The sequence below is a fragment of the Hemiscyllium ocellatum genome, chromosome 16 (genome assembly GCF_020745735.1).
Source record: "Hemiscyllium ocellatum isolate sHemOce1 chromosome 16, sHemOce1.pat.X.cur, whole genome shotgun sequence".
NCBI lineage: Eukaryota > Metazoa > Chordata > Chondrichthyes > Orectolobiformes > Hemiscylliidae > Hemiscyllium > Hemiscyllium ocellatum.
In genome coordinates, this window is record NC_083416.1 from 42548481 (window position 1) to 42575358 (window position 26878).

General features: G+C 39.2%; 1 protein-coding gene across 1 annotated transcript in view; it reads right to left on the reverse strand.

Moving 5' to 3' along the window:
* Positions 1–463: 463 nt before the first annotated feature.
* Positions 464–26878, reverse strand: part of ube2d2 (ubiquitin-conjugating enzyme E2D 2 (UBC4/5 homolog, yeast)) — a 46636-nt gene continuing 20221 nt past the window's right edge. Inside the window, exons 2-7 of the mRNA XM_060837158.1 lie at positions 11177–11240; positions 11040–11071; positions 10873–10950; positions 10680–10785; positions 3040–3133; positions 464–1309 (exon numbers count right to left, since the gene is read on the reverse strand). Coding sequence (XP_060693141.1) covers positions 1264–1309; positions 3040–3133; positions 10680–10785; positions 10873–10950; positions 11040–11071; positions 11177–11240 — 420 coding nt within the window. The 3' untranslated portion in view covers positions 464–1263. The remainder of the gene's footprint in view (positions 1310–3039; positions 3134–10679; positions 10786–10872; positions 10951–11039; positions 11072–11176; positions 11241–26878) is intronic.

Sequence of the window (26878 nt, forward strand, 5' to 3'; positions counted from 1 at the left end):
CATAGGTTCAGGGTGCCATGTGGCAACAGGCAACCTCTAAATCCAGAGGATAATTTTACATAAAACAGAATATTTAATGGATTTGTTGCAATGCTGCAAGATTTGTGCAATCGCACACGATTGCTATACTATGACAGGTATTGCAAGTTTATCAAATCCTATGCAGGTTTCTAAGGGGAAAAAAAAAGGGACTTTCGGAGGTCAGGTGCCCATTTTTGTAAAAATGGACAAGATACAGTTTTAGCAGTTGAGACGTAAATCTCTACCATGTAACTACCAGACTCAATACGAGAACTCTAGCAAGTTAGTCACTGCACAACAGAATGCTATCATTAAAACAACTGCAGATTATGATCTTAGTTGCCACATGGTTATTGCTTGAACTCAAGTACTAGCACTCTAATCAGTTACTGAAGATGGCAGTGTTCAATGTGCCTTTTATCCTGTTCACAGAAATACTTAATGACTTTAGTAATCAGTTTATTACACAGATTAATCATTTTGAACATACAAGCTCCAGTAGAGCCTTTGGGTCATTAAATATACACAAGTTCTGTCATGAATTTTTACCCTTACATCCAGATGAGACTTCTAAGATTAGTTAACAAAACAAAAAAAAATTAGAGCTATTAGCTACTCATTCACTGTAAGCCAAATATAAACCCAAAAAAGGTATTGAAAATTGAATGACTGGCTAACTAATAGCTCCAATCCATTTAACTGTGATGGGTGATGATTCAAATGGCTGTTCAATTTTATAGGACACAAGTATGCTTTCAACTTTCCATTCCAACGTTTAACTAGAATGTAGATTTGCATTCTTCAGCATAAAAATTGCAAAACATTAAACAAATTAAAGTTCTTCATTCTATTATTCATAACCATTATGAGTTTAAAAGAATTCCAACATACATCTTATAAAAGGAAAAGTTCCCACCCCCGGAAGCACTTAAACCCTGAATTTTTTAAACCATCTTGTTACAATGACTAGGAATGCTTTTAGTCTCACAAATGTTATGATTGAAGAACTGGACAATTAACACTCGCTTTGTAAGTAGTCTGAATTTCAAACAATTGAGAAAGGGGCATTTCTATCAGCTGTTCCAAATATGTACACAATACAACGCAGCACTGCTGGATCAGGTGAACATGTGCACAGGGGAAGAGGCGTGGGCTCAAAGAAAGCAGTCAAATGGAAACCAAAGAAATTTGTTTTGCAAGTTCCCCCAGCTGTATAAGAGGTTCGTCAACATTTTAATGTAATCACATTGCATACTTCTGAGTCCATTCCCGAGCTATTTTGTTGTACCTACAAAGTAAAGGGAAAAAAAAAGTGTTAAGTATATCAAAATCTTCAGCAATTTCGCTTTAAACTTTTAAGTCAGAATCAGCTAACAAAGTGAGCCCATTCAAAGAACAGGCATAATGGGGCAAATAATTCCTCCTCCTCCATATTTCTGCAAAGTTTTAATCAAACATCAAATTTTTAACATTAATAGTTAAAATAAATTTTTTTAATATTAAACCTGGTAAATCCCATATTAAATATTTAATCCCATTTGTGGAACAGTGATGTGCTCAAGTTTTGAATTTATATTATGTGCTACTGTTGGTACTGCACAACTCAGCGATGCCAACTGTCATAAACAGCAAAATCATAGAAACTGAAGGACACTTACTTTGCAATTTGAATAATAAAGCCTTAGCCAGATTTAAAACTGCATACATTACCAAATGAGATAATTTGTAGTTGCACACACCCTCATAACTAATTTAGCGTTCTAATCAGAAATATTCAGGTGTAAATTTGGTACAATAAAGCAGGAAGGAAGAGATCTAAAACAGGTCAGAATACAATTACACATTTGGGGCTAACTTGTTCGCAGCCATGAGACAAATCGGCAAAACAAAAACTAAACATTAAAGCACTACTTCAACTTTTATTTAAATAAAAAAGGTTTATCGGCCAATTTCAGCATGCAACATTTTAAACAAGGCAGGAATAACCACTGTAGAATTAGAAATTTGGGTAAATGTCAGTAGTACGTCAATGTAAAAATCAAATGAGTAAATCAAATGAAATCTACAGAAACAAAACTATTTCCATCATTTACAAGCATAATTACAGAAGAACCTAGTTATCTGAATGAGATAGTTGGGCACTATTTCGTTCGGATAATTGATTATTCGGTTAATTGATTCAACGGGGCTCAGAGTTTTCTGAAGTTTCCTTTTTCCTCACTCTGCCTGCCTTGTTCCCTCTGAGTCTCGTTTTGTTTCGGAGCAGACACGTGCGTAAGGGAGCGGCAACATTGCTGAAGCTTTGCCTCCGCTTCCCCCCCACCAACAATTCAATGGGATTGACACAGCGAACACTTGCCAAGTCCACTCCCTGTTTCAGGAGACCAGACAGCAACACACCTCGTGCAAGTCCCTGCCTTCCAACTGAACCAGAACCCTGCGGGACAACCAGACTGGACACCAACAGTAAGACTGCTGCTGCCATTGGGGTTGACTCAAAAATAGCACACACACGCAGCCTTTTTGACAAGTTCCACCTTTGCCCTGTACGGGACACAACGTTGGAAAGATTATCTGAGGAAGGGGGGTTTAGGGCATATCCCTGTGTAGAACTCCAGGGAAAGGGTGGGGAAGAGAGGAAGTGCAGACGATCAGTCATTTGGAGACAGTGTCTAGGCTCCCATCGATGTCCAGAACTGTTCTTGACAGCATTTCAGTAATGAGAGTTCATTTTTAATCACTGTAAACAAAAGACGAGATCAGTGTTGGAAACACCTGATGTAATGTTTTTATCGGGATCTTGAGATCATCTTCGGATAATCCAAAATTCAGATAATTGATATTCAGATAATCAAGGCTCTTCTGGAAATACTTATGGTCAGTCTCATTACAGAGTTCCACAACACATTTTGCTCAGAACATGGTTTCTTCAAAGTATTTCCTATTCAGGGTTAGTAAGGCAAGGTACTTGACTTAATTAATATCTTTAAATTTAACTACCTGAAACATAATACTCACTTTTCTCTATCTGTTTTATAGATACGTGCAATCTCAGGCACTAGGGGATCATCTGGATTTGGATCACATAACAGTGAACAAATGGACAAAAGAACTGGAAAAAAAACATTGAAGTTAAATTGTGATGTGAATTCTACTATTTGACTTGCCTTTACTATATACAGCATAATTTTAAATCCTTAAATTTATTAAAATGTTTGAATAGTGTATACGTTTGCATCCAGTCTTAGAAATACATTGCAACTGATAATACCTTAAAATATATGGTACCAGTTTGAAATTCATTTTCATTTGTGCATTATTTATCACTGCAAAGGATAGTTAGTGAACAAATCAACATGGCATTTCATTTTTATTAAAGAAAAGATTAAAGTATGATGAACCTCAAGAGGAAATCTGGAAGTAAAAACCTAAACTGAATGGTACAACAAATATTTAATCCCATAACCCATCTTATGGAAGAACCACATGCCCAAGTTCCAGAGTTTTGAACATATAATATATGCTACTGCTGGTACTACACAATTCAGCTATTCCAAATTCCACAAACAAACAGTGAAGTTACAGAAATTGAAGGTCATTTACTTTACTATGGCTCTGCTAGCTTAGTTGCGGCAATTGAGATTTTAATTCCAGTTCTGCAATCTTTTACAAGACATTCTGAAAGTGGAACTAGCTCCTTTGAACATGTTATATAGCCTTGCCTCAATATCTATATTTAAATCTAACCACCCTGTTAAAATCCTCTTTAGGTCATTTTGTCACCAATTTGGAAACCATAGGTCACAGCCTGAGCATTCAAAGATCCAAAATCTATCAGAAATTAATTTAAAATTTGCAACTTAAATCTCAGTCATCAAGGTCCAAATCAAGTCTAACAAGTTATCAACTTACCCCTTTCTAGTGTTCTCATCTTTCAAGAATGGCATTTCAACTGCTGCACACGGTCACTCCCTGATTTGTATGTGAAAGAACTGGATTTTGTTTCCCAGCAAATGCAAACTCAACTGTGACAATTCACTCATTTCAATACTGTATTTAAAATCGCCATGCTCAAAAATCCCAGAAAACATCCAAGTTTTGCATTTTAGGATGAAATTTCTTTCACTCCTTAAATGTTACCTTTCACATTTCTCTGCAATGAACTGCATCATCTCCTAAAATATCTAACAATCTTCCTGAGTTTAATTTGCTGTATTTTTCCTCAGTTTGAGAACTGCAATTTTGTACCAAAGCTTGGCAATTCACAATTTTTTTTAAAATTTAGATTTGGCTTGTTAACTAGAGGAGGGGGTTGATTGAATTGAAGTGGATGTGGCATGGGTAAAATGGAGCCAAAAGACATGCAGAAATTGAACATATCAATGTACAACCTTTAAAGTAGTAATGGTTTGTTTTCGATACCTTCCAGATCTATTTCTCCCTCATAGGAATGCAAAGTGGAGCAAAGTCTTACTCTTTGGACAGTAAGAATTAGAAAATAGGAAGCAATAGAAAAAAGGGCATTTCAGATAGCAGCTTTGATAATACAAGGAAGAACAAATAAGGCTGATAAGTACAGCGCACATCTGAGAAAAGGAAATAACATCAGCACAGAGACAGTAAAACCAAGACTCCACTATATAATTGCTGAAGAGTTTCTACGGATCTGTTCAGTAAAAAGAAAATTCTTACAAAGAGCAGTGAGCCTGATTAAGTAGGCAATGTACTTGTATCGGTGACAGCAAATGACATGGTCAAGGTACTCAGTGGAGTATCTTGCATTGGTGTTTTCCAAGGGAAAGAGCAGCAAAAGCCTTGTTAAATGAAGAGTTGCCAGGTTAGTGAAGAGAAAAAAAAATTAATTAGAGTTGGCATTAGGAAGAAAGGGCATTACTGCAAATAGATAATTCATCTGGTCTGGATGCGCCAAAGTTGCAGAAGAAAACAAAGGACAGATTTTTTTTTAGAAATGTTGACCAAAATGTCAAGTTCTTCTTCTTATGTACAAGGACAATGCCAAAAGACTGGGGAGGTGAAAATATAATACCACACTAAAGCAAAAAAAACGGTTGAATGAAAAATCTGACAAAAGTAGCAAAGTTAAATAAACAAAATTCTGGAGGAAACGGTCAGCTACTTGGATGTGCATGGATCTTCATTATTAATCAAAAACATTCATTCAAGACAAATTATGTATGGAAAAATATGACTGCATTTCTTGATCTACAAGTTGGGGAAAGACAACACATGAAACATGGGAATAGATCATCAAGGGAATTTGATTAGTTCCAACTATTTAGCTTGTCAGCAAACTTGAAGCCAGTGGGGAAAATAGGATTATGGATACAAAGTTGTTAAGACGTGCTGAGTCACTGTTTCCCAATATTTAGTACTTGGGACATTGTCACTTTTGATAATGATTTATTGGAATTGTTAATGCATTACAATTCCAAAATTTGCATATGACAAAGTTGAAAGTATAGAAAATTTTGAAGTTAGATAAGTCTTCTCATCACGAGAGAAAATACATGCCAAATGATGCAACTTTAAATGGGGTGCAAGATAGATGGATACGGGATTGCACAGACTACTGAAGGTGCAAGGATATATAAAGCATAAAATGAACCAGGGCATCATAAATAGGGGTAATGTGGACAATGATAAAAAGGTGGATAATCAGAAATGTTTTTGCACTTGGATTTCAAAAATGCAGATAGATGGTTGTAGGTCAATTCTGAGGAAGTAATATTTCATTCGACAAGCTACTTGGAAAGATGACAAGTCCATAAATTCCATGAAAATACTCACTGCAGTTATGCAGACATGATCCTCTGTCATGTTAATGAATAGAATATTTATACTGCTGAGTTTTAAAACAGAAAGCAATTGGGCTTAGCTTGACCTCAAAACAGAAGGATCAGAAGTTCAGTTCAGAAGGGAGAACAATTCAGTCTAGCTTGAGAATGGAGTTTAGTTGAAGGGAACCAGTCACCTAAGAAGTCGTTTAATCTGTACAGTTTCTACAACAGGACAAACTGGGTAGAAAGGTACTGTTGCTAGAATTGAAAAAAAATGGAGATCAGAATTTTGAAAGGTTCATACCAGTGGACACAGAAGGAAATCTTAACATTGTTTGTACAGACCCAAGGAAGATAAATTGAAGGATAAAGTAAAAATGCAGAATTGAGATTGGAAAATTATTTGGAATTGAAATTGTGTGAAAAGATATTACTGGGAACAAGGAGCAAGAGTTGGCCACTCAGCACTTCAAGTCTCCATGCCATTCAATAAGATCATGGCTGATCTGATTCCAGTCTCAACATACTCTCAATATCATTCATCCCTCTGGTAACCAAGAATCTGACTAAAATATTTCAAGATTCTGTTCAACTGCCTTTTAAAAAGGAAGGGAATTCCAAAAACAATATTTAACATTAAAATAGGAATACCACTCAATTTAGACAAATTAGGAAATATTCTAGGAGGGGCAGCACAGTGGCTTAATGGTCAGCACTGCTGCCTCACAGCACCAGGGACACAGGGGAGATTCCACCCTTGGGTGACTGCATGCAGTTTGCACATTCTCCTGTCTGCATGGGTTTCCTCCAGGTGCTCCAGTTTCCTCCCTCAATTCAAAGATGTGCAGATTAGATAGATTAGCCATGGGATAGAGTAGAGGGGTGGGATGCTCTTCATAGGATCAGTGTCAACACGATGGGCCAAATGGCTCGCTTCCCTGTTGAGATTCTATGGACCCCTAGTGCTTTACTCTCCCTCAAGAAGAATCACCCTACCCAAATGCACCCAAGAGGCGCTTGTATAATTCTATCAAGTCATCTTTGATTCTTCTGAACTCCACATGCCACGGGTTAAACCTGTCTAGAAACTTCCCTTATACAAGGCAATCTGCTCTTTCCAGGTATTAGTCTAGTAAACCTTCACATCTTTACACAAATACAGTGACCAATATATCAAAGTACTTTGGATGAGGTCTCCCCAATACCTGGCATACTGAAACATTACCTCCTTTTGCTTGCATTCAATTTCCCTCACAATAAAACAACATTGCTGAAACATGTGGAAATTTTGTTTTGCTGTCTGCACTAAGATCAACCATTTTAAATAAGTGGTTGCACGAAATAGAATTTTTTATTGAAGAACATGGACAGCCTTGTCTACCTATCAATAGGTTTGCAGTCTTCATCCTTTTGTACTGCATTCACTGCGCATGATGCAGTCTCCATCCACTGGGAGATGAAACAGATCAGATGATGGCTTTCTTAGACATCTTTTTAGTCCACATTCAGTCACTGCATTTTGAAGTCTCCAACTATTCTGTCTCTGAACCTTCCATCCTTAGTGAAACTTGAAACTGAAGCATGACGAACAGCACTTTAAGCTGCAAAGTCATTAACTTCAGAATATAACCATTTCTTTTTGTCATCTTGCCCATATCCTACAACCAGCACATCCAGCAATGAGAGTTGGCTGGAGTTATGCTGTCATCACTACAAAGTGCCTGGACCCATTGCTTGCAATTTGCGCTGTACTATTACCTGTGGGGGTCTAAAGTAATGAGTCCTCTTATCTTGGTTGTTTTCAATAAGAAATCTCAGAAACTTATAAAATTCTAATAGGACTAGACGTGGTAAACAAAGGAAGTATGTTCCGATCAACATGCAGTTCAGAACCAGTGGTCAGAGTCTAAACGAGAGGGTAGGTCATTTAAGACACTGGTAAGAGAAGATATTTCATTACCCAGAGAGTGGAAGAGCCAGATGACTTACTCCTCCTACTCCTATTCCTGTTCCTTATGTTGCTGTTTTACAATATTAGCACTCAACTGCATTTTAATTGTACAACTCCGGACTACAAAGCATCATTCCTTGAGCTTAGAAATTATGCATTGGCGCATCTGACCAAAACATTACAGTACATGCATCCAATCCAAATAATTTGGCACAATGAAAAACTAAGTGACAAATTAAATTATTCAAATGGATACAGAATTGATGAGGTGATGGTGGGTCATGATTCAAATGTTAAAATCTTGAGAACTGTGGATGCGGTTAATTAATGAGCACATTAAGATATTTGAACAAATCGTTTAAGGAAACGTTTACCACATGCAGCCCACCATGCCGCAAAAACAATTGCAGAGAAAATCTGGATAAATTTCTGGCTGATAATATAGTTGTGCGCAAAGTATTTAACAACAAAATGCTAAGTGTACCAATTCAAATTTGGTACCACATTTACAACTAATCATGGCCTTTGCCTTAAAGCAGGCCATTATAGTTCGGTACTCTTCCAGTAAATGTAACTTCTAAACAAGACGACAATTCCTGAGATAAATTTATCCAACTAATCTCTATTGGTTACATTGATTAAAAAAAAATGGAACATGGACCAGGTCATAGTGTCAGTTATACAGCATGGAAACAGATCTCCATCAGTCCATGCTGGCATGCCGAACATAATCCTAAACTGAACAAGTCGCAAATGCCTGCTCCCAGCCCTTTTCCCTCCAGATCTTTTCTATTCTTGTATCTATCCAAATATCTTTTAAATGTTGTAATTGTACCTGCATCCACCACTTCCTCAGGAAGTTCTTTCCACAAACAAATTACCTGCGTAAAAAACTTCCCTTCATTTTTTTCAATCTCTCTCCTCTCACCTTAAATGTCTCCAGTCTTGAAATCCCCAATCCTAGAGGAAAGACAACTACCATTAATTCTATCTATACCTCTCATTATTTAATTTTGTCAAGTCACCTCTCATCCTCCTTACTCATGAAAAAAAACTCCAGCCTTTCTTCACAGCTCATATGCAACAACCTGGCAAATTTTTGAACTCTCTCCAGCTTGAGAATATCCTTCCTGCAAATGGATGACAAGAACTGGACGCAATATTCCAGACAAGTCCTCGCCAATGTCTTGTACAACCTCAATGTGACTTCTCAACTCCAAGCCTCAAAAAAACTGAGCAACAAAGGCAAGCATGCCAAAAGACATTTTAACTATCTTGTCCATATGTAACACAAACTTCAAACACATTATGTACCTGCACGCCTAGGTCATTATTCTACAACACTACCTAAGGCCTTACAATTAATTGTACAAGTTCTATCCTTGTTTGTTATGCCAAAGTGCAATACCCTGCATTTATCCAGACTGAACTCCATCTGCCATTTTCAGCTCATTGACCCACTTGAAGCTCATTTTTGGTGTCATCCACGAACTTACTAACTATGTCTTCTTTATTCCCATTAAATCATTTATATAAATGAGAAACGAGGACTTTACTTATTAGTCTACCATGCGGAACCTTATCAAAAACGGTTTTATTAAAATCCAAGTAAATAATATCTACTGCTCTGTCAAACGTTTCGGTAACTTCCTCAAAAAACTCAAATTTGAGGAGACATGATTTTCCTTACACAAAACCATGCTGACCATCCCTAATCAATTTCTGCCTACAAAATATCAATAAATCCTGTCTTTTATAATCACTTCCAACAATTTATCCATAACCAAAGTCAGACTCACAGGTCTATTGTTCTGATTTCTCCTTACAAATTTAGCCACCCTCCAATTATCAAGGCACCTCACTCAAGTGAAGTGATGCAAATTTCTGCAATGAGTCCCATAACTTCCTCCCTTACTTCCCACAACATTCTGGGATACATTAGATCAGGTCCTGGTGATTTATCCACCTTTATATTCTTTAAGACCTCCCAAATGTCCACTTCTGTAATGTGAACAGTTTTTAAAATATCAAAGTTTATTTCTCTGCATTCTCTAGATCCAGTTTCCTTCTCCAGTCAAGTCTGCCATTAAATATTCATTTAGTGTCTCTCCCATCTCCTAAAGTTCAAAACAAAAACAAAACCACCTATATTTTATGCATTTCACTTTCAGGCCACCACACAACTCCGGGTAACAGCTCTATAATGGCTGAATCAAAATACTTCTACACTCATTCAGCCACAAATGCTTCCATCTATCTTTGTTCTGAGATAGGTTTCAGAAGATAACATCAGCAATTAGTGTCTCAATTCCAGCTAGTCGAAAATCAGGTGACTGACAAACGATGCTTTTATAAGCTGCCATGCATACATTTTAATTCTCATTAGCTTAGTCAAATAACTTACTAGCTTGTTTGGTTAGGTATGGTATCAATGCAGGCTAGTTATTGGTTTCACGAGCAAATCTAAGCCCACTGTCCAAGTCTTCAGAGCAATTCACAATCCCACCTGACTTGACCTGGCCATGTCTATCAAACCTGGTCAAAAGCACTAGGCCTGAAAATCTGGTAGGATCCAAAATTCAGCATGGACTTGACCCCAAACTATATTACATATATTTCTCAAGTTGCAACTTCGGGAAGTGACTCAGAGTTAAAGTGCAAGGGAAATAAATTCTTTCAAATAGCACTTTTGTTCAATGAAACATTTCACAAGCTCATTATTTGCTAGGACAAACGAGCATTGTACTCTTTGCTATGAAATATATTAAGGATTTCAATGCAGAATGTTTCTTAATGTTACAGTATTTATAGCTCGACATCATTTTAACAGTTTGCTGGCGAGTCTTGGAGATTAGTACTTGAAAAACATTCATGTTAAGATTAGCACCAGATTTCAACTAAACAAATACCTTTTGAAATAGTTAACGCCGGAGACCATTGCGACCGTAGAATATCAAGACAGATGCTGCCATTACTGTTAATATTTGGATGATAAATTCTTGTTGTAAATGCAACCTAGCAAAATGCATAGATATGAAAGTTATTTTAATATCAAGGCAGAGTTATATTGACGAGATACTTGATGCAAACAAGTATACTTGCCTTAGGTGGTTTAAAGGGGTAATCTGTGGGGAAGTGAATGGTCAAGAAAAATACACCACCCTGGTAAGGACTGTCATTCTGTTGGAAAGAAAAAGAGATTTTAATTTGAATCCAATGTGTTTAAGACCGCACTCATCCCTTATGGTTAACAGAAGTAACTAACTCACCGGTCCCATTATTGTGGCTTGCCAGTGGAACACTGCAGAAAGAATTTTAAAAAGTCTTCAGTCATATATTAGTGTTGCTGTAGAAAGTATCAAGATTTCTTTCATATTTCGTTTACCAACTTAGAAAGTGTACTTACTGTCGTCACCAACTGGACCTGCTGAACACTGTGCTGGTGGATCACGGGCCAAATCATTCAACTCCTATAGGGAGCATTTGAAAAAAGCTTCAATATACTCATTCAAAGATACAATTAGGAGCTATTTATCCTGCTCTGATCAATAAAATGAGACCACATAAACCAGTTACAAATTTACCAAAAAAACAAAATTCAAATTGCCACATCACTAACAGGCTAATGTTATTAAAAATATTTGATGTCTGGTATAATATACAAGTGCATGATGATAGGATTTTGAAATAAGCATTAACTTGAACTGTGAAGTCAACCCAACACAGACAACCCTTCCAAATAAACTTGCACCCACGGGTGGATAAAAAGGATGACAAGTAAAGGGAAAACATGATGCCCAATGCAGGAGATCATTAGCACAGATCAGATGCTGTGGAGCTTTAAACCACAACTTCAACTAACTAATACACAGAATCCTAGCTCAATACTTATAAAGTACTGAAGTAGCTGAGCAAGGTATAGAGCCTCTCTCAAGATATTAAACAGAGGATCCACCTAACCTCTGTTACAAGTAGTGTTGCTTAACAAATCGTTAACCAGAAAAATGTGACACTGTGGAATTTGTTGTGTATAAATACATTTGTAACCCTACATTTCCCAATTTATAGTGATTACAAGATGACTTATGATCATGTGAAGCACTTGATAAATGCAAGTCCTGAAGCAAGTTAATGAAATTCACATTTATTTCTGGAATTACTTTACACTTATTATAGCAAGGGAACAAACAAAGAACTGCAGAAATCAGAAAACAAATCAAATGGCTGAAGAAAAAAAAATCAGTAGATCAAGCAGCACCTGTGGAGAGAAGGCAGAGTCAATGCTTCAAGTTCAGTTATTCAGAACTGTTGCCAGCAAGGAAAAACAGCTTTTTGTCTCCCTAGCTCTTGTTCTCTACCTTCCTGGGCTCCATCACTGCCAATCCTGTCACTCCTCTTTCCCGCTCCACATTCAGCACAAGTGCTGCCAGACCAGAGTTTCTCAAATAATTTCTGTATTTGTTTCCTTGCTAGTTCTTTCGTGAAGAAAACTTACCTTGCTTAGAGAAAAATTGATGGCTCATCACCACTAAAAATCATCATTGCTCAAGATCTGGGGAATAGATCATTTGAAAAAGAAGTACTAACAGGACCAAAATGATCAAATATTCAAATATAAATCTCTCTGAAGAACAGGAGGGGGGAACTAGGTTATCTGTGAAGAGAAGTGCATGAGGAGCATGAAAATTTCGTGATTCCCTTTGAAGGTCAGAATATTCACATTAAAATACAATCAAGAGATTACACTAGGATGACTGCACAGTGAAAGGAGTATTTAAGTTGGAAGCATTTTTTTCATTCCAAAATTACAAAATTAAGATCCACACTCTCAACTCTTAATTTCTCCATTGCAACATATCAATTTATACAGCAAGTCAAAGTAGCCAACTTTAAAATACACACATTACAAAAGGATATGAAAACCATGCCAAATATTTCAGTTTGCCCACACCTCCTCCCTCACTTCCATCCAAGGCCCCAAAGGAGCCTTCCACATCCAAAGTTTTACCTGCACATCCACCAATGTAATTTATTGTATCCATTGCTCCCGATGCGGTCTCGGGGAAACTGGACACCTTCTAGCAGAGCACTTTACGGAACATCTCTGGGACACCTACACCAATCAACCAACCAACCGTCCTTATGGCCCAACATTTCAACTCCGCCTCCCACTCTGCCGAGGACACGGAGGTCCTGGGCCTCCTTCACTGCCGCTCCCTCACCACCCGACACCTGGAGGAAAAACACCTCATCTTCCACCTTGGAACACTTCAACCCCTAGACATCAATGTGGACTTCAACAGTTTCCTCATTTACCCTTCCCCCAACTCACCCCAGTTCCAATCTTACAGCTCACTGTCTATATGACTTGTCCTACCTGTCCCACTTATCCAGTCCACCCTCCTCTCTGACCTATCACCTTCACCCCCCCCTTCCCCCACCACTCACCTATTGTACTCCATGCTACTTTCTCCCCACCCTTCTCTCATTTATCTCTCCACCCTTCAGGCACTCTGCCTGTATTCCTGATGAAGAGCTTTTACCCAAAACGTCGATTTTCCTGCTCCTCGGATGCTGCCTGAACTGCTGTGCTTTTCCAGCACCACTATTCCAGAATCTGGTTTCCAGCATCTGCAGTCATTGTTTTTACCTCTTGCAATTCCAAATCTAAACCACAGAGGCCTGGATGCAAAGAACATGATCCATAAAATTACCCAGCAAAATCAGTAAGAATTGGGAGATGGAGGAACCAATATAAAATGCAGTTTATTAAATTTCCAATGCCCACCTTCCCAGAGGTTGGTGAATATGACATTAGTTACTGATTTAGTATTAGTTGACAGGAGTGGTAGGAAGATAAAGGAAATATTCTTGGGACAGATTCTGTAAGTGCATGGATTATAACAGCAAAGGAATAAAAGTAATGAGTAAACTAAAATCGAGCTACTCAGCCATTAGAAGCTGTTCAGCTGATTTTCTACCTGAAATTCACTTTCCAGCCCTCATTTCTTTAGGAATCCCTCAATTTGTGTAGGATCCATAAATCAATTGATCTCCATCCAGAATACATTAACCAACGGAAACTGAGAAACAGGATTGAAAGCTTCATAAGCCCTAGAGTAAAATTATTTGAAAGTAGCAAAATTTAAACTCCTTATCATAGAATATGACCCTTTAGATCTAAAATTTCCAGCCAGGAAAAACTTAGCACAGTTTAAAACTCCTTTATTTAAACATTGAAATCAAAGCATCTCTCATTCTTTTGGAATCAATTTAACAATACTTGGCTACATCCCTTCCAAGGCAAATACAATCTTACATTGACAAAGGACAAAACTGCCCACAACATAGCAGGTACAGTCCTAGAAATTATACCACAAATGTATTACAACCTCATTTCAAACAGTGGAAAGAGGAGAGAACTCTTACCAATGATTTAAAAATTAAATGAATTAATTTTGAATTATTAGCTGAAAAGGACTGATGGATGTTTGGACAGCTTGGATTGAAAAGAACAGGCCAAGCAAGTTTGCTTGGAAGGGCCAAGCTTGCAAGCTGAACCTCAATTTAAAGGTTTTAACAGACTTCTGAGAAGAGCACAGCTGTCTGTTTTTAATAGATAGCAAAAGTTTGCAATTAACGAGGCCAGTACCTGGGAATTAGATCTTCTCTAGCCTTAATGGAACCATGTTCAAGCAGATGGCAGTTAGTGAATGGTGACAGAGGAGAGTGTTGATCAGTCTAATTGGGTCAGAAAAGTTGTTTGTTTTGAACTGCTTTTAGACACTCTTCTGGGTTACTGCTTATACAGCATGAAGATTTGAAAGCTCCCTGCCCAAAATGTGATAGACCAGCTTCTGGAAGCTGGTAGAGTGTGTGCAAGAAAAGCTGCATTTAAACTATTGCGCCTTTGCATGGGTGAACTGAAGTGAGCCCGATCAACGTTTCAGGAAAAACAAAGGAATCCACATTTATACCCGTGAACGACATTTAAATATCCTGGCCAATTATTTATTCCAACAAACTTTGTGTTAAGCAACGCTCTATACACTACCAAAAAATATTTTATACCTGAAACGTACCATATTATGATCTCCATGATATCCCAGTTGTTAGTCAAGGGTGAAAGTGAGAAGATGCTTTGACAGTATGTCTGTCCTTGGCATGCTGCAGTGTTCCAGTGAAACACAGTGCAAACTGGAGGAACATCATCTCATCTTCAGACTAGGCACTTTATAGCCTTCTGGAATTAATATTAAGTTCAACATTTTGAAATTGTGAACTATTTCTTTCCGTTCTTTCAGCTTATCATGCCCACTCTTCCCACATCCCACTGGGCAGGAGACATACCAGATTATTCTGCTATTCTCACATTCACAATGAATTATCAACATATTTTTTTCCCCAACACCACCCTACACCACTAGGCCCACCACCATGTCCTGAGGTACAGCACAAATGCTGTCATAGAATCATAGAAATTTACAGCATGGAAACAGACCCTTCGGTGCAACCCACCCATGCCGACCAGATAGCCAACCCAATCAAGTCCCACCTGCCAGCACCTGGCCCATATCCCTCCAAACCCTTCCTATTCATATACCCATCCAAAAGCCTTTTAAATATTGCAATTGCATCAACCTCCACCAGTTCCTGTGGCAGCTCATTCCATACACGTACCACCATCTGCGTGAAAAAAGTTGCCCCTTAGGTCTCTTTTATATCTTTCCCCTCACCCTAAACCTATGCTCTCTAGTTCTGGACTCCCTGACCCCAGGGAAAAGACTTTGCCTATTTACCCTATCCATGCTCCTCAATTTTGTAAACCTCTAAGGTCACCCCGCAGCCTCCAACGCTCCAGGAAAACAGCCCCAGCCTATTCAACCCTCCCTATTGCTCAAATCCTCCAACCCTGGCAACATCCTTGTAAATCTTTTCTGAACCCTTTCAAGTTTCACAACATCTTTCCGATAGGAAGGAGAACAGAGTTGCACGCAATATTCCAACAGTGGCATAACCAATGTCCTGTACAGCCGCAACATGACCTCCCAACTCCTGTACTCAATACACTGACCACTAAAAGCATACCAAATGCCTTCTTCACTATCCTATCTACCTGCGACTCCACTTTCTAGGGAGGTATGAACATGCACTCCAAGGTCTCTTTGTTCAACAACACTCCCTAGTACATTACATTAACTGTATAAGCCCTGCTAAGATTTGCTTTCCCAAAATGCAGCATCTCACATTTATCTGAATTAAACTCCATCTGCCACTTCTCAGCACATTGGCCCATCTGATCAAGATCCCGCTGCAATCCAAGGTATCCTTCTTCCCTGTCCACTACAGCTCCAATTTTGGTGTCATCTGCAAACTTACTAACTATACCTCTTATGCAATCATTTGTGTAAATGACAAAAAGTAGAGGACCCAGCACCAATCCTTGTGGCACTCCACTGGTCACAGGCCTCCAGTCTCAAAAACAATGCTCCACCACCCTCTCTCATCTATCTTTGAGCCAGTTCTATATCCAAATGGAGAGTTCTCCCTGTATTCTGCGAGACCTAACCTTGCTAACCAGTCTCCCACAGGGAACCTTGTCAAACGCCTTACTGAAGTCCATATAGATCACATCTACTGCTCTGCCCTCATCGATCCTCTTTGAGTTTGAGGAAGTAACAATCAAGTTTGACAGACATGATTTTCCACACACAAAGCCATGTTAACTATTCCTAATCAGTCCTTGCCTTTCCAATACACGTACACCCTGTCCCTCAGGATTCCCCCCAACAACTTGCCCACCACAGATGTCAGGCTTCCTGGTCTATAGTTCACTGGCTTGTCTTTACCACCTTTCTTAAACAGTGGCACCACGTTAGCCAACCTCCAGACTTCCAGCACCTCACCTGTGACTATCGATGAAACAAATATCTCAGCAAGAGGCCCAGCAATCACTCCCCTAAGGTACACCTGATCAGGTCCTGGGGACATATCCACCTTTATAAGTTTCCTTCCATACTTCAGCTGTTAAGTGTCATCTGGACTCAATGTTAGCTTACTCTCCCCAGGGATGCTGCCTGACCTGCTATGATCTCCAAAAATTGGTTTTCAATATAGATTCCTGCATTTGTAGTAATTTGTTACTATATTCTTACATTTAATTTCAAAGAAGAACTTGTGAACTGAAACCCAAAAGCTTTGCAAACTACATTACAAAACTTTTAAAACAATTCTTGACTCTATATTGAGAGCTAGCTGATGTTTGTCAATATTTATTTATAACTCTCACAATACTAACAAAGTTCAAGAGCCTTCTCTCCGATACCAGTTGACACAAATCATAGGTCCAGAAAAACCAATTTGATTAAAACCCCTTCATTCACAGACAAAAGCCTACATACTACCAGTTCAAAATCCAAATTCTGAAATAAATTACATTAAGTTATATAAAACTCATACAGTGCATCACATTACTTATTTTACTTATCCAGTATTAAATAAAACAAGCTATAACAAAGGTAGACATGCAAGATAGTGTCCATGTTCTGTTATTATTGTACATATTTTTAATGAAAGGATTCTGGGTAATCCAAGATGGAGGATGGAAAAACATGGCCGTAAGAGCAGCTCCTTTTGGAGGTAGTTTAGGTGTTGGAAGTTATTTCCCGAACTCCAATAGCAGCAATTACTGTTTTATAAGCTGTTGCATTGTTTTGGAACTTTGGGGGACAAAGATCAAAACAACAGCACATTTCAAAGGAGACAGACACACAGAAAGACAGCAAAAACATGGACAGTGAGAGAGAGAGAGAGAGAGAGGGAGAGAGAGAGAGAGAAACCTGACACAGCTGTGCATTTGCACAGTCACTGCCTTTGCTGTTTGAGTTCATGTATCTCTGGACATTGGAGTGCCTCTAGGGGAAAAAAAATGCAAAATTCACAGCTGACCTTGGAGGAACCTGTGAGAGCGCGCTCACAGCACAGGAACAAATGACTACATAGATTCTAAGTGTAATCTTGCTGTAAATCTACAATAGTGAATAGAGTGGGTTGTTTCTCGATTATGTTTTATTGCGATGTCTCGATTAAAATTTTAGAAATATAAACCATAAGTACTAAGTTAGCCTGGAGCACGGTTTTAAATCAAAATACAGTGCAATTTTCTGGATCTGTAGATTGTGAAGGAACAAAGATGGTAGTGATGTGCTCTTCCTGTTGGATATGGAAGATTAGGGCGAGTTTCCATGTTACTGATGATTTTGTCTGCAGCAAGTGTGTTTGGTTGCGAATCCTATCAGATCGCATGGATCGGTTAAAGCAGCAGTTAGAGGCAATGAGGAATTTATAAGAGCTAGGGGCATAATGGATGGCAGTTATAGGAAGGGAGAAAAGCTGCAGATACTGTCAGGTAGATGGGTTAATTAGAGGAAAGGTAGAAGGGGTAGTAAACCGGTAGTGTAGGATTCTTCTGTGGCTATCCCCATTTCAAACAAGTATGTGGTTTAGGAAAATATAGGTGATGATAGACTATCAGGGGAATGTAGCATAAACAGCCAAGTTTCTGGTATTGAGACTGGCTGTAATGTAATGGGGGGGTACGTCTGTTTCCAAGTGATCGATTGTGATAGGGGACTCGAGTCAGAGATACAGACAGATGTTTCTGCAGCCAACAGCGAAAAATCAGAATGGCACATGGTCTCCCTGGCACCAGGATCAAGGATATCTACAAAAGGGTACAGAATGTTCTTAAAAGGGAGAGGGACCAGCCATTATATGCCTTGGAACTAATGACATAGGAAGGAAAAATGATTAGGTCCTGAAGGGAAAACATATAAAGTTAGGCCGGAAGTTAAAAAGCAGACCCTGGAGGGTAGTAATATCGGGATTACTCCTGGTATTATGAGCTAGTGAAAATAGCAGTAGGAGGACAAAGCAGATGAATGGCTGAGGAGCTGGTGCAGGGGAGAAGCATTCACTTTTTTGGATCATTGAAATCTCTTCTAGGGGTAGACGTGACCTGTACAAGGAGGACAGACTGCACTTGAACTGGAAGGAATTAATATACTGGCAGGAGATTTCCTAGAGCTGCTTAGGAGGATTTAACACTTGGAAGGAACCCAAGGAAATTGTGAGGAAAGCGATCAGGCACTGGTACAGTCGGGAAAAGGAGGGTCAAACAGTCAGGGCAGACAGGAACAAAGCAGCGAACAAAGTAGGACTGATAAATTAAGCTGCATTTACTTCAATGTAAGAGGCCTAACAGAAGGCAGATGAACTCAGGGCATGGTAAGCAACATGGGACTGTGATATCACAGCAATTATAGAAATGTGGCTCAGCGATGGACAGGACCGGCAGCTTAACGTTCCAGGATACAAATGCAATAGGAAGGATAGAAAAGGTTTTTTTTGGGGGGCGGGGGGTGGTCAAGAGAAGAGAGTGAGTGGCGTTTTTCATGATGGATAGCGTTACTGCTGTACTTAGGAAAGGAAGATATTCCTGGTAATACATCCAGGGAAGTTATTTAGGTGGAACGGAGAAATAAGAAAAGAATGATCACCTAATTGGGATTTTATGAGATCCACCCGAATAGTCAGCAGGAAATTGAGAAACAAATTTGTAAGGAGATTTCAGTTATCAGTAAGAATAACCGGATGGTTATGGTAGGGGTTTTTAAGTTACCAAACTGATGGACTGCCAGAGTGTTGAAGGTTTAGATGGAAAGGAATTTGTTAAGTGTGCACAGGAAAATTTTCTGATTCAGTATGTGGATGTTCCTACTAGAGAAGGAGCAAACCTTGACCTATTCTTAGAAAATAAGGCAGGGTGGGTGTCTGGAGTGTCAGTCCGAGAGCACTTTGGGGCCAGCGACTATAAATTCTATTATTTTTAAAATCGTAGTGGAAAAGGATAGACTGGATCTAAACATTGAAGCTCTAAATTGAAGGATGGATAACTTTGACGGTATTAGGCGAGGACTTTCAAAATCTGATTGGGGGCAGCTGTTTGCAGGTAAGAAAGGACGGCTGGAAAATGGGAACCATTCAAGAATGAGATAACCAAGGTCCAGAGACAGCATATTCCTTTTCAGATGAAAGGAAAGGCTGGTAGGTGTAGGAAAGCTGAATAACTAGAGAAACTGAGGTTTTGTTTAAGAAAAATAAAGGAAGCACAAGTATAGACAGGAGAGATAGAGTGAATCCTTAGAAGAGTATAAGGCAATAGGAGCATACTTAAAGAAGTCAGGAGGGCAAAGAGGGTACATGTGATCGCTTTGGCAAAGAGTAAAGGAGAATCTAAAGGGATTTTATAAATACATTAAAGGACAAAAAGGGTAACAAGGAACAGAATAGGGCCCCTCAAAGATTAGCAAGGCAGCCTACGTGTGTAGCCGGAGATAGTAAGTGAGTATTTTGCATCAGTATTTACTGTGAAGATGGACATGGAAGATACAGAATGTGGGGAAATAGATGGTGATATCTTATTTTTTTGTGGGGGGGGGGGGGGGGGGGGAAGGAAATTTTACAGAGATGGTGGTGCTGGATGCCTTGAAATGCATAAAAGTGGATAACTCTCCAGGACCTGATCAGGTCTCCCCTAGAAATCTGAGGGGCTAGGGAAGTGATCGCTGGCTCCCGTGCATTGAAATCCTATAAAGGACAACCAAATAATCAAATCTACTGTAAAAACTTAACGCAAATATTATTTATTTCACACCAAAAAGGAGTAGAAAGAGCCTTTGGCTTATGTTAAACATCCAGATCTTCCAAGTCAGCAAGTACACAATCAAGCCCAAATTTAAAACCTAACTGTACCGAATCAACTAAAGAATCAGAAAAAGTACCACAAACTAGGTGCAATCCTAAGTGCTCACTGAAGGTTGGAAAGACAATAGCAACACAGCAGTTGTGAACAGTTTTTTCCTGATCAGCCAACCAAATTGGAGTTTGGAGCCAAGTTATAAATCAAACCAAGACTATAATAGTACAACACAAACTAAAGGCTACAGGCCTATTTAGAAGCACAGCAAGTACGCTCTCTTCATTAAAAAACATAGGTGTTTTAGAAGTGATGGAGAACCATGATCAAAGATACAATCCTTGCATTAAGTACAAAAAGTAAAAATATTTTCATACTAAAAACTTACCTATGTCTAGATTTCAATTGAAACTGCCATTTTCTTTACCAAAACTTTAAAAAAAGGTCATAAGAAGAGTGCCACCGATTCTGAATTTCACCTTTGAGTGACAGACTGCTTAACTGGGCAGCAACTCAAAGCTGCAGTAACAAAATAAAAAGCCAATGAAACTACATCGCAAAAAAGAATTTTGCATGATTTTTTTTGAGTATAAACTAATCAAAAGAAAGATGGAAAGCAATATATAACCACAGACTAGAACTTCAGCTATTCGAACAAATTATGGAGCAGCAGGGAACTGACAAAGAACAAATTTAGAGAGTCATACTAATTTTGGGAAATGAAAGTGTTGGGAAGAATAAAGTTTCAGTATTTCTAACTATGAAAACAAAGATCATGAAAAAATATTTCAGACTACAGAACATCAACTTGCAGCTTGACTCAAATTTCCAATTGCATGCTTAAGTTCATGTCACTGACAACAGTCAGGTGAAGTTGACATGATGTTAAGCTGAAAGGCTTAGAGAACTGGCATGTCCTCTATATCCATAAAGTCCTTTAGAAGATAAGGAAGTCACCATTGATGTTCTACTAGAATAAGGATGCAAGTTTGGAACATTCATAGATAAAAACAATTACATACGAAAGATGACATTCAATTCAGTTTTTACCTCAAAAAAAGTGCAGCACGCATTCAAATTGGAACTGGATTCCATGATGAAAAATCCAGAAAGTCGAGCATCATACTAATTGATGCATGGTCAATTATGTACATTTTTAAGACAGACAGTAATGTGCATGTGTTTAGATCTAATAATGGCCTAATAATGCACAAAAATGCATGTCTACACAAGATATGTAATCACCGAGAGCTTAATTCCACATTCTAAGGAGCAAGTATTTGTGCAACCTCAATGTCAGGATTGGATGTTGGTCCACACATCTTCCCCCAACAAGACAGGAACAGTTAACTTCTTAGAACACCTTTTGGTAGAGTTTTCAGATTCCCATTTCATTCATCAGTTAGGACTCATTCTAACAAATGCATCAGCTTGCTGCCAATCTACTAGCGATTGTATCACATGATACAGCAATTCTTAAAAACTAAATATAAGCATGATATAAAGCTTCCCATTAGTGGTAATCAAGTACAAAGAAACCTATAATACCCGAATATCAGATAATCCGAAGGAGATCGAAGTGCCAATGGAAACATTATGTCAAAGAGCTGTTTCAACCCTGATCACGTCTTTTGTTTATAGGTACAATGATGAAATTTTGAACTTGGTTCACTGAAATGCTGCAGAGACAGCCCAGGTGCTGTCTCCAGATGACTAACCTGCCACTACATACACACACACACACAGTCCCTGGAGTTCTACACCAGAGTCTACCTTGCCAGATAATATCTCCATCATTGTACTTTGTACTGGGCCTGTCAAAATGTTGCAGTTAAAAAAAAAATGGTGCGCACGCGTGTGCTATTTGGAGACTTACCCCACAAAGGCAGCAGTCTTACTGTTGGTGTACAGTCCGATTGCCCCACGGTGGCAGGGAGCGGGTTGCCTGGGGGTGGTATTGGAGGTGTACAGGGTGGGAGCATGAGTGGACAGGGTTGGGAGCGGATGAAGTATGGGCAGGACAGGATTTTGGGGATGGGCAGACAGGGCTGGGGCAGGCAGGAGTGGAGGCGGAGTTGAGGGTCAGGGGCTCACGCATGGTGGGCTGCTGCCCTAGTCTTCTGGACGGAGAGCAGACTTCACAGAAAACATCAAGCCTCATAGGAAATCAATTATCCAAATGAAATAGTGCCCACCCATCTTGTTCGGATAATCGAGATTCCTCTGTTTAGCCTTTTGTTTAGCATGAGAATGGAGTGACATATCAACAAGCCAAATCAATTACTTCAGTTCAATCTACTAGTCAACCCGTATGATTTGTTTTTATCAAAATGTGCAGAAGATATTTACTCTGCAAGACAAAAGCTGACCTCAAGTCTCAGTTTCTTCAACTTAAATTCCCATGCGCAGAGTTTTGCGATTAAAGTATTAAACCTTCATGATTTTCTCAAAAAACATATGCAGCAAGATCAAAAAATGTGCCTTTTTCTAGTACATGCATCTTTCAATATTATAATTCCGACAAACTCATTACATTGGGAAATAGTGGCATCTTCAAAGGCCTTAGTATGTTCATTATTGGATGACAATGAAGTGTATTCAGTTCTAATGTCCTTGCAACAGCTCAGGTTAATTACTCTAATATTAAAAAAAAATTGACTCTTCATACAACTGCGAACTATTAGAAACAAGGGTCTGGAGAAAATCTCAAATACTGCTCCATGACTACAACTTCTACTTAACTTCAAGGATAATATTTTCATCTACAATACAAGCCAGGTCCCCAAATGACCATCTCTACTACTTTTCAACTTTCAAATCTCACTAAGATATTCCTTTAAACCTAGATGTGAATATTAAAATGAACCTAAGCTGGAAGACCACAGTCTTAACATGGATCACTAGCATTTTGATCATTGTTCAGCCAAGTTCAGCAAGTTATGTCAGACAACGACCAGCAACAGCTCAAAAGGGATCATCAGTGGCTGCAAATGCATCTAACAGGTCCAAGCTAACATACCTATTCTAGTCATTAAGAACAAGGATTCTCTAAGAAAGTAATCTTCAAAGGCAAACAAGTGGTAATTTGACAGGTTCTATGGGGATAGGATCATCTCTTTGATTTTTCTGACATTAATAAAAGGACATTTGATCAATGTTATGTGAAACATTAATTCCAACCACCACAAAATAAGAGATCTACTACCAGACAAAATTCATTCCAAAACCATGATGCAAGACCACACCGACTTTCCATCTCAAAAATGATTAATTACATTCTGGCAATTGACTATTCCATCAAGCTCCTTTTACTGTATTAGTGGTATTGCTGATTTGTCGCAATAGTTGTTTACACTTTGCTTTCAGCATACCTGAACAAAGTGAATTTGATGGTAGTTCACACATTTCAAACCAGACAGTTCTAAAGTAGTTACAGGACATCACAACATGACATGGTTAGGTATAAAGCTTACCACCTCACATTCAGCCACTTAAATGGAGCCAGTGTGGTGCCTTCTGTCACGTGTGTGTAAAGTATATCATCACTGAGCAAAAAACTGAAGTGTCCAATCTGTGATGTTGCAGCAATATAAATAGTTAGCGCTGTTAATAAACTTCAAAACATCTGCATCAACAAGAACAAGTGTTTTGGTACTATATGTTAAATACCACCAGTAAATGGTTTGCTATGCCGGACACCAAAGTCCATCCCGTGATTAAAGTATCAAATTTACCAAGAAGTTCAGAACTGACTAAATTGCCATATTATGCAAAAAAAATGACAAAAATAATATTCGACAGAAGGTGCTGACTGGCTCTTGAAGTAACTGTAAGGACTTTGCTGATGAACCTTGTTTTTATTTGTCAGAGATGGGTCTAAAGTCACTGTAGCCCTTCTGGACCACAGGACCGCTCTTTCATTTGACAGAGATAGCAGTTTAACCAGAGGGTTGCCATGCCCCAACCTATAGAACTCCTTCACGGTAATCTCAGCCAGTATGGGAATTGAACTGAAACTGTTGGCATTACTTTGCATTGCCAAGCAGCCAACCAACTTCAAACTGCATACTAAATTCTCAATCTTATAATATTACGTGAATTTCAGATTTGGATCTCTTGTTCAGATTGGGCAGATCGTTGGGTTGAGTACTGTGATTGACTCAAAATGACTGACAGTGCTGAAAATGTGTTGCTGGAAAGACGCAGGTCAGGCAGCATCCAAGGAGCAGGAGAATCGATGTTTTGGGCATGAGCCCTTCTTCAAGAAGGGCTCATGCCCAAAACATCAATTCTCCTGCTCCTTGGATGCTGCCTGACCTGCTGCATTTTTCCAGCAACACATTTTCAGCTCTGATCTCCAGCATCTGCAGTCCTCACTTTCTCCCTCAAAATGACTGTCAGTCATTTTGACCCTCCTGAACATCATAACTTAGAACTGCTTGCTGTTCAACACATTTCATATCAGTCAGAAACATGTGCAGTAGGAAAGGGAGCTACAGATCGATGCATGAAAACAACCAGAATTTTAAATGAATACCATGAAAGATTTTGTACCAATTGACAACAAATGGAACTCCTGAAAACTTTCCATCCATGGAAAAGCTTCCTCAAAAAAAAAATCCAATGTTACAACATTGAGTGCTGGTGATACAATAGCAGTATTCTGCACCCCCGCCAAATCCAAAAAAAAATCTCTGGACCAGACACTTGAGGTTGTCCCAAATGCTCCAATGGTGTATCGTAATGAATCTGAACAGGTTAATTAAAAAAAGATGTACATCTCACATAAGGGTTCTTGCAAAGCAAAGGTGACCTGTGGGTCAGAAGGCCAGCCAGAGGCAGATCATAACCTGTCTGAGTCATTGTTTTAAAAGTGAAAATGCATACTTTCACCTGATGTTAGGGGCAGTTTCATTGATGAAACAGCTGAAGATGATTAAGCCGAGTCCCGCCTGCTCCAGATGTATGTAATAACCTGTCTGAACAGGTCGAGTAGAAAATACCTACACAGAGGAATTCCTCAGTTGATACCCTGGTACAGGGATTATTAATCCTGTGGTTATAAATCATACAATCCTAGTGTGGAAACAGGCCATTCATTCGGACCAACACGTCCGCACAACCCACTCAGATCCATTCCTCTATCACTCTACATTTATCCCTAACTAATGCACATAATTTACACATCCCTGAACACCATGGGCAATTTAGCACAGTCTGTACATCTTTGGATTGTGGGAGGAAACCAGAGTACCCGGAGGGAACCCATACAGACACAGGGAGAATGTGCAAATTCCACACATTGCCGGAGGTGGGAATTGAACCTGGGTCCCTGGCGCTGAGGCCTACTGACACCATCAAGGCACATAGGACAGGACATTACTCCATTCTGTTCACTTACTTGTTGCATGCATTTGGGTGCCATGATTTTTACGGCCTGAGCATTTGACGAAGTGGGCATGCACAGACCTTTTCAGCCATGCCAGGAGACACAGCCTAACTTTGATCAAGACCACAAGCAGTAAATTGCTTAGTAAGCATTTGGGGTAATAACTAAATCATAACTAAAAAAAGTGTTCAGTCACTATAGTTCTATTCAACCTTTTAGATTGCAGATACCTTCTGCATCCACTAATGAATTACAAAGTGCACTCCCTTCTCAAGTTCCAAGGCCCTCCTCCACAACAGAAACATCTCAAGCTTGAGAATTATAAACCATGCCTGGAGGCTTCAGGTAAGTGGCAATCTTAACAAAACTCACCAAGTAACTATGGCAGCTTCCGGATCAATCTTTGGCTACTTATTTCTCAGTAATAGTGTGCAGAAACAAAAAGAGGAAAAACCACTTCAAGTGTTATCATGGGCAAAACGGAATCAAGCTGGATGATCAAAGAGGTGCTTGGTATGGCCATCCATATCAGGTAGGAGGTGGTGAGGACTGCAGATGCTGGAGATCAGAGCTGAAAATGTGTTGCTGGAAAAGCACAGGTCAGGCAACATCCAAGGAGGAGAATCGACATTTCGGGCATGAGCCCTTCCTTCAGGAATAAGGAGAGTGCGCCAAGCAGGCTAAGATAAAAGGTAGGGAGGAGGGACTTGGGGGAGAGGCATTGGAAATGTGATAGGTGGAAGGAAATTAAGGTGAGGGTGATAGACCGGAGTGGGGGCGGGGCGGAGAGGTCAGGAAGAAGATTGCAGGTTAGGAAGGTGGTGCTGAGTTCGAGGGTTGGGACTGAGACAAGGTGGGGGGAGGGGAAATGAGGAAACTGGAGAAATCTGAGTTTCATCCCTTGTGGTTAGAGGGTTCCTAGGCAGAAGATGAGGCAGTCTTCCTCCAGCTGTCGTGTTGCT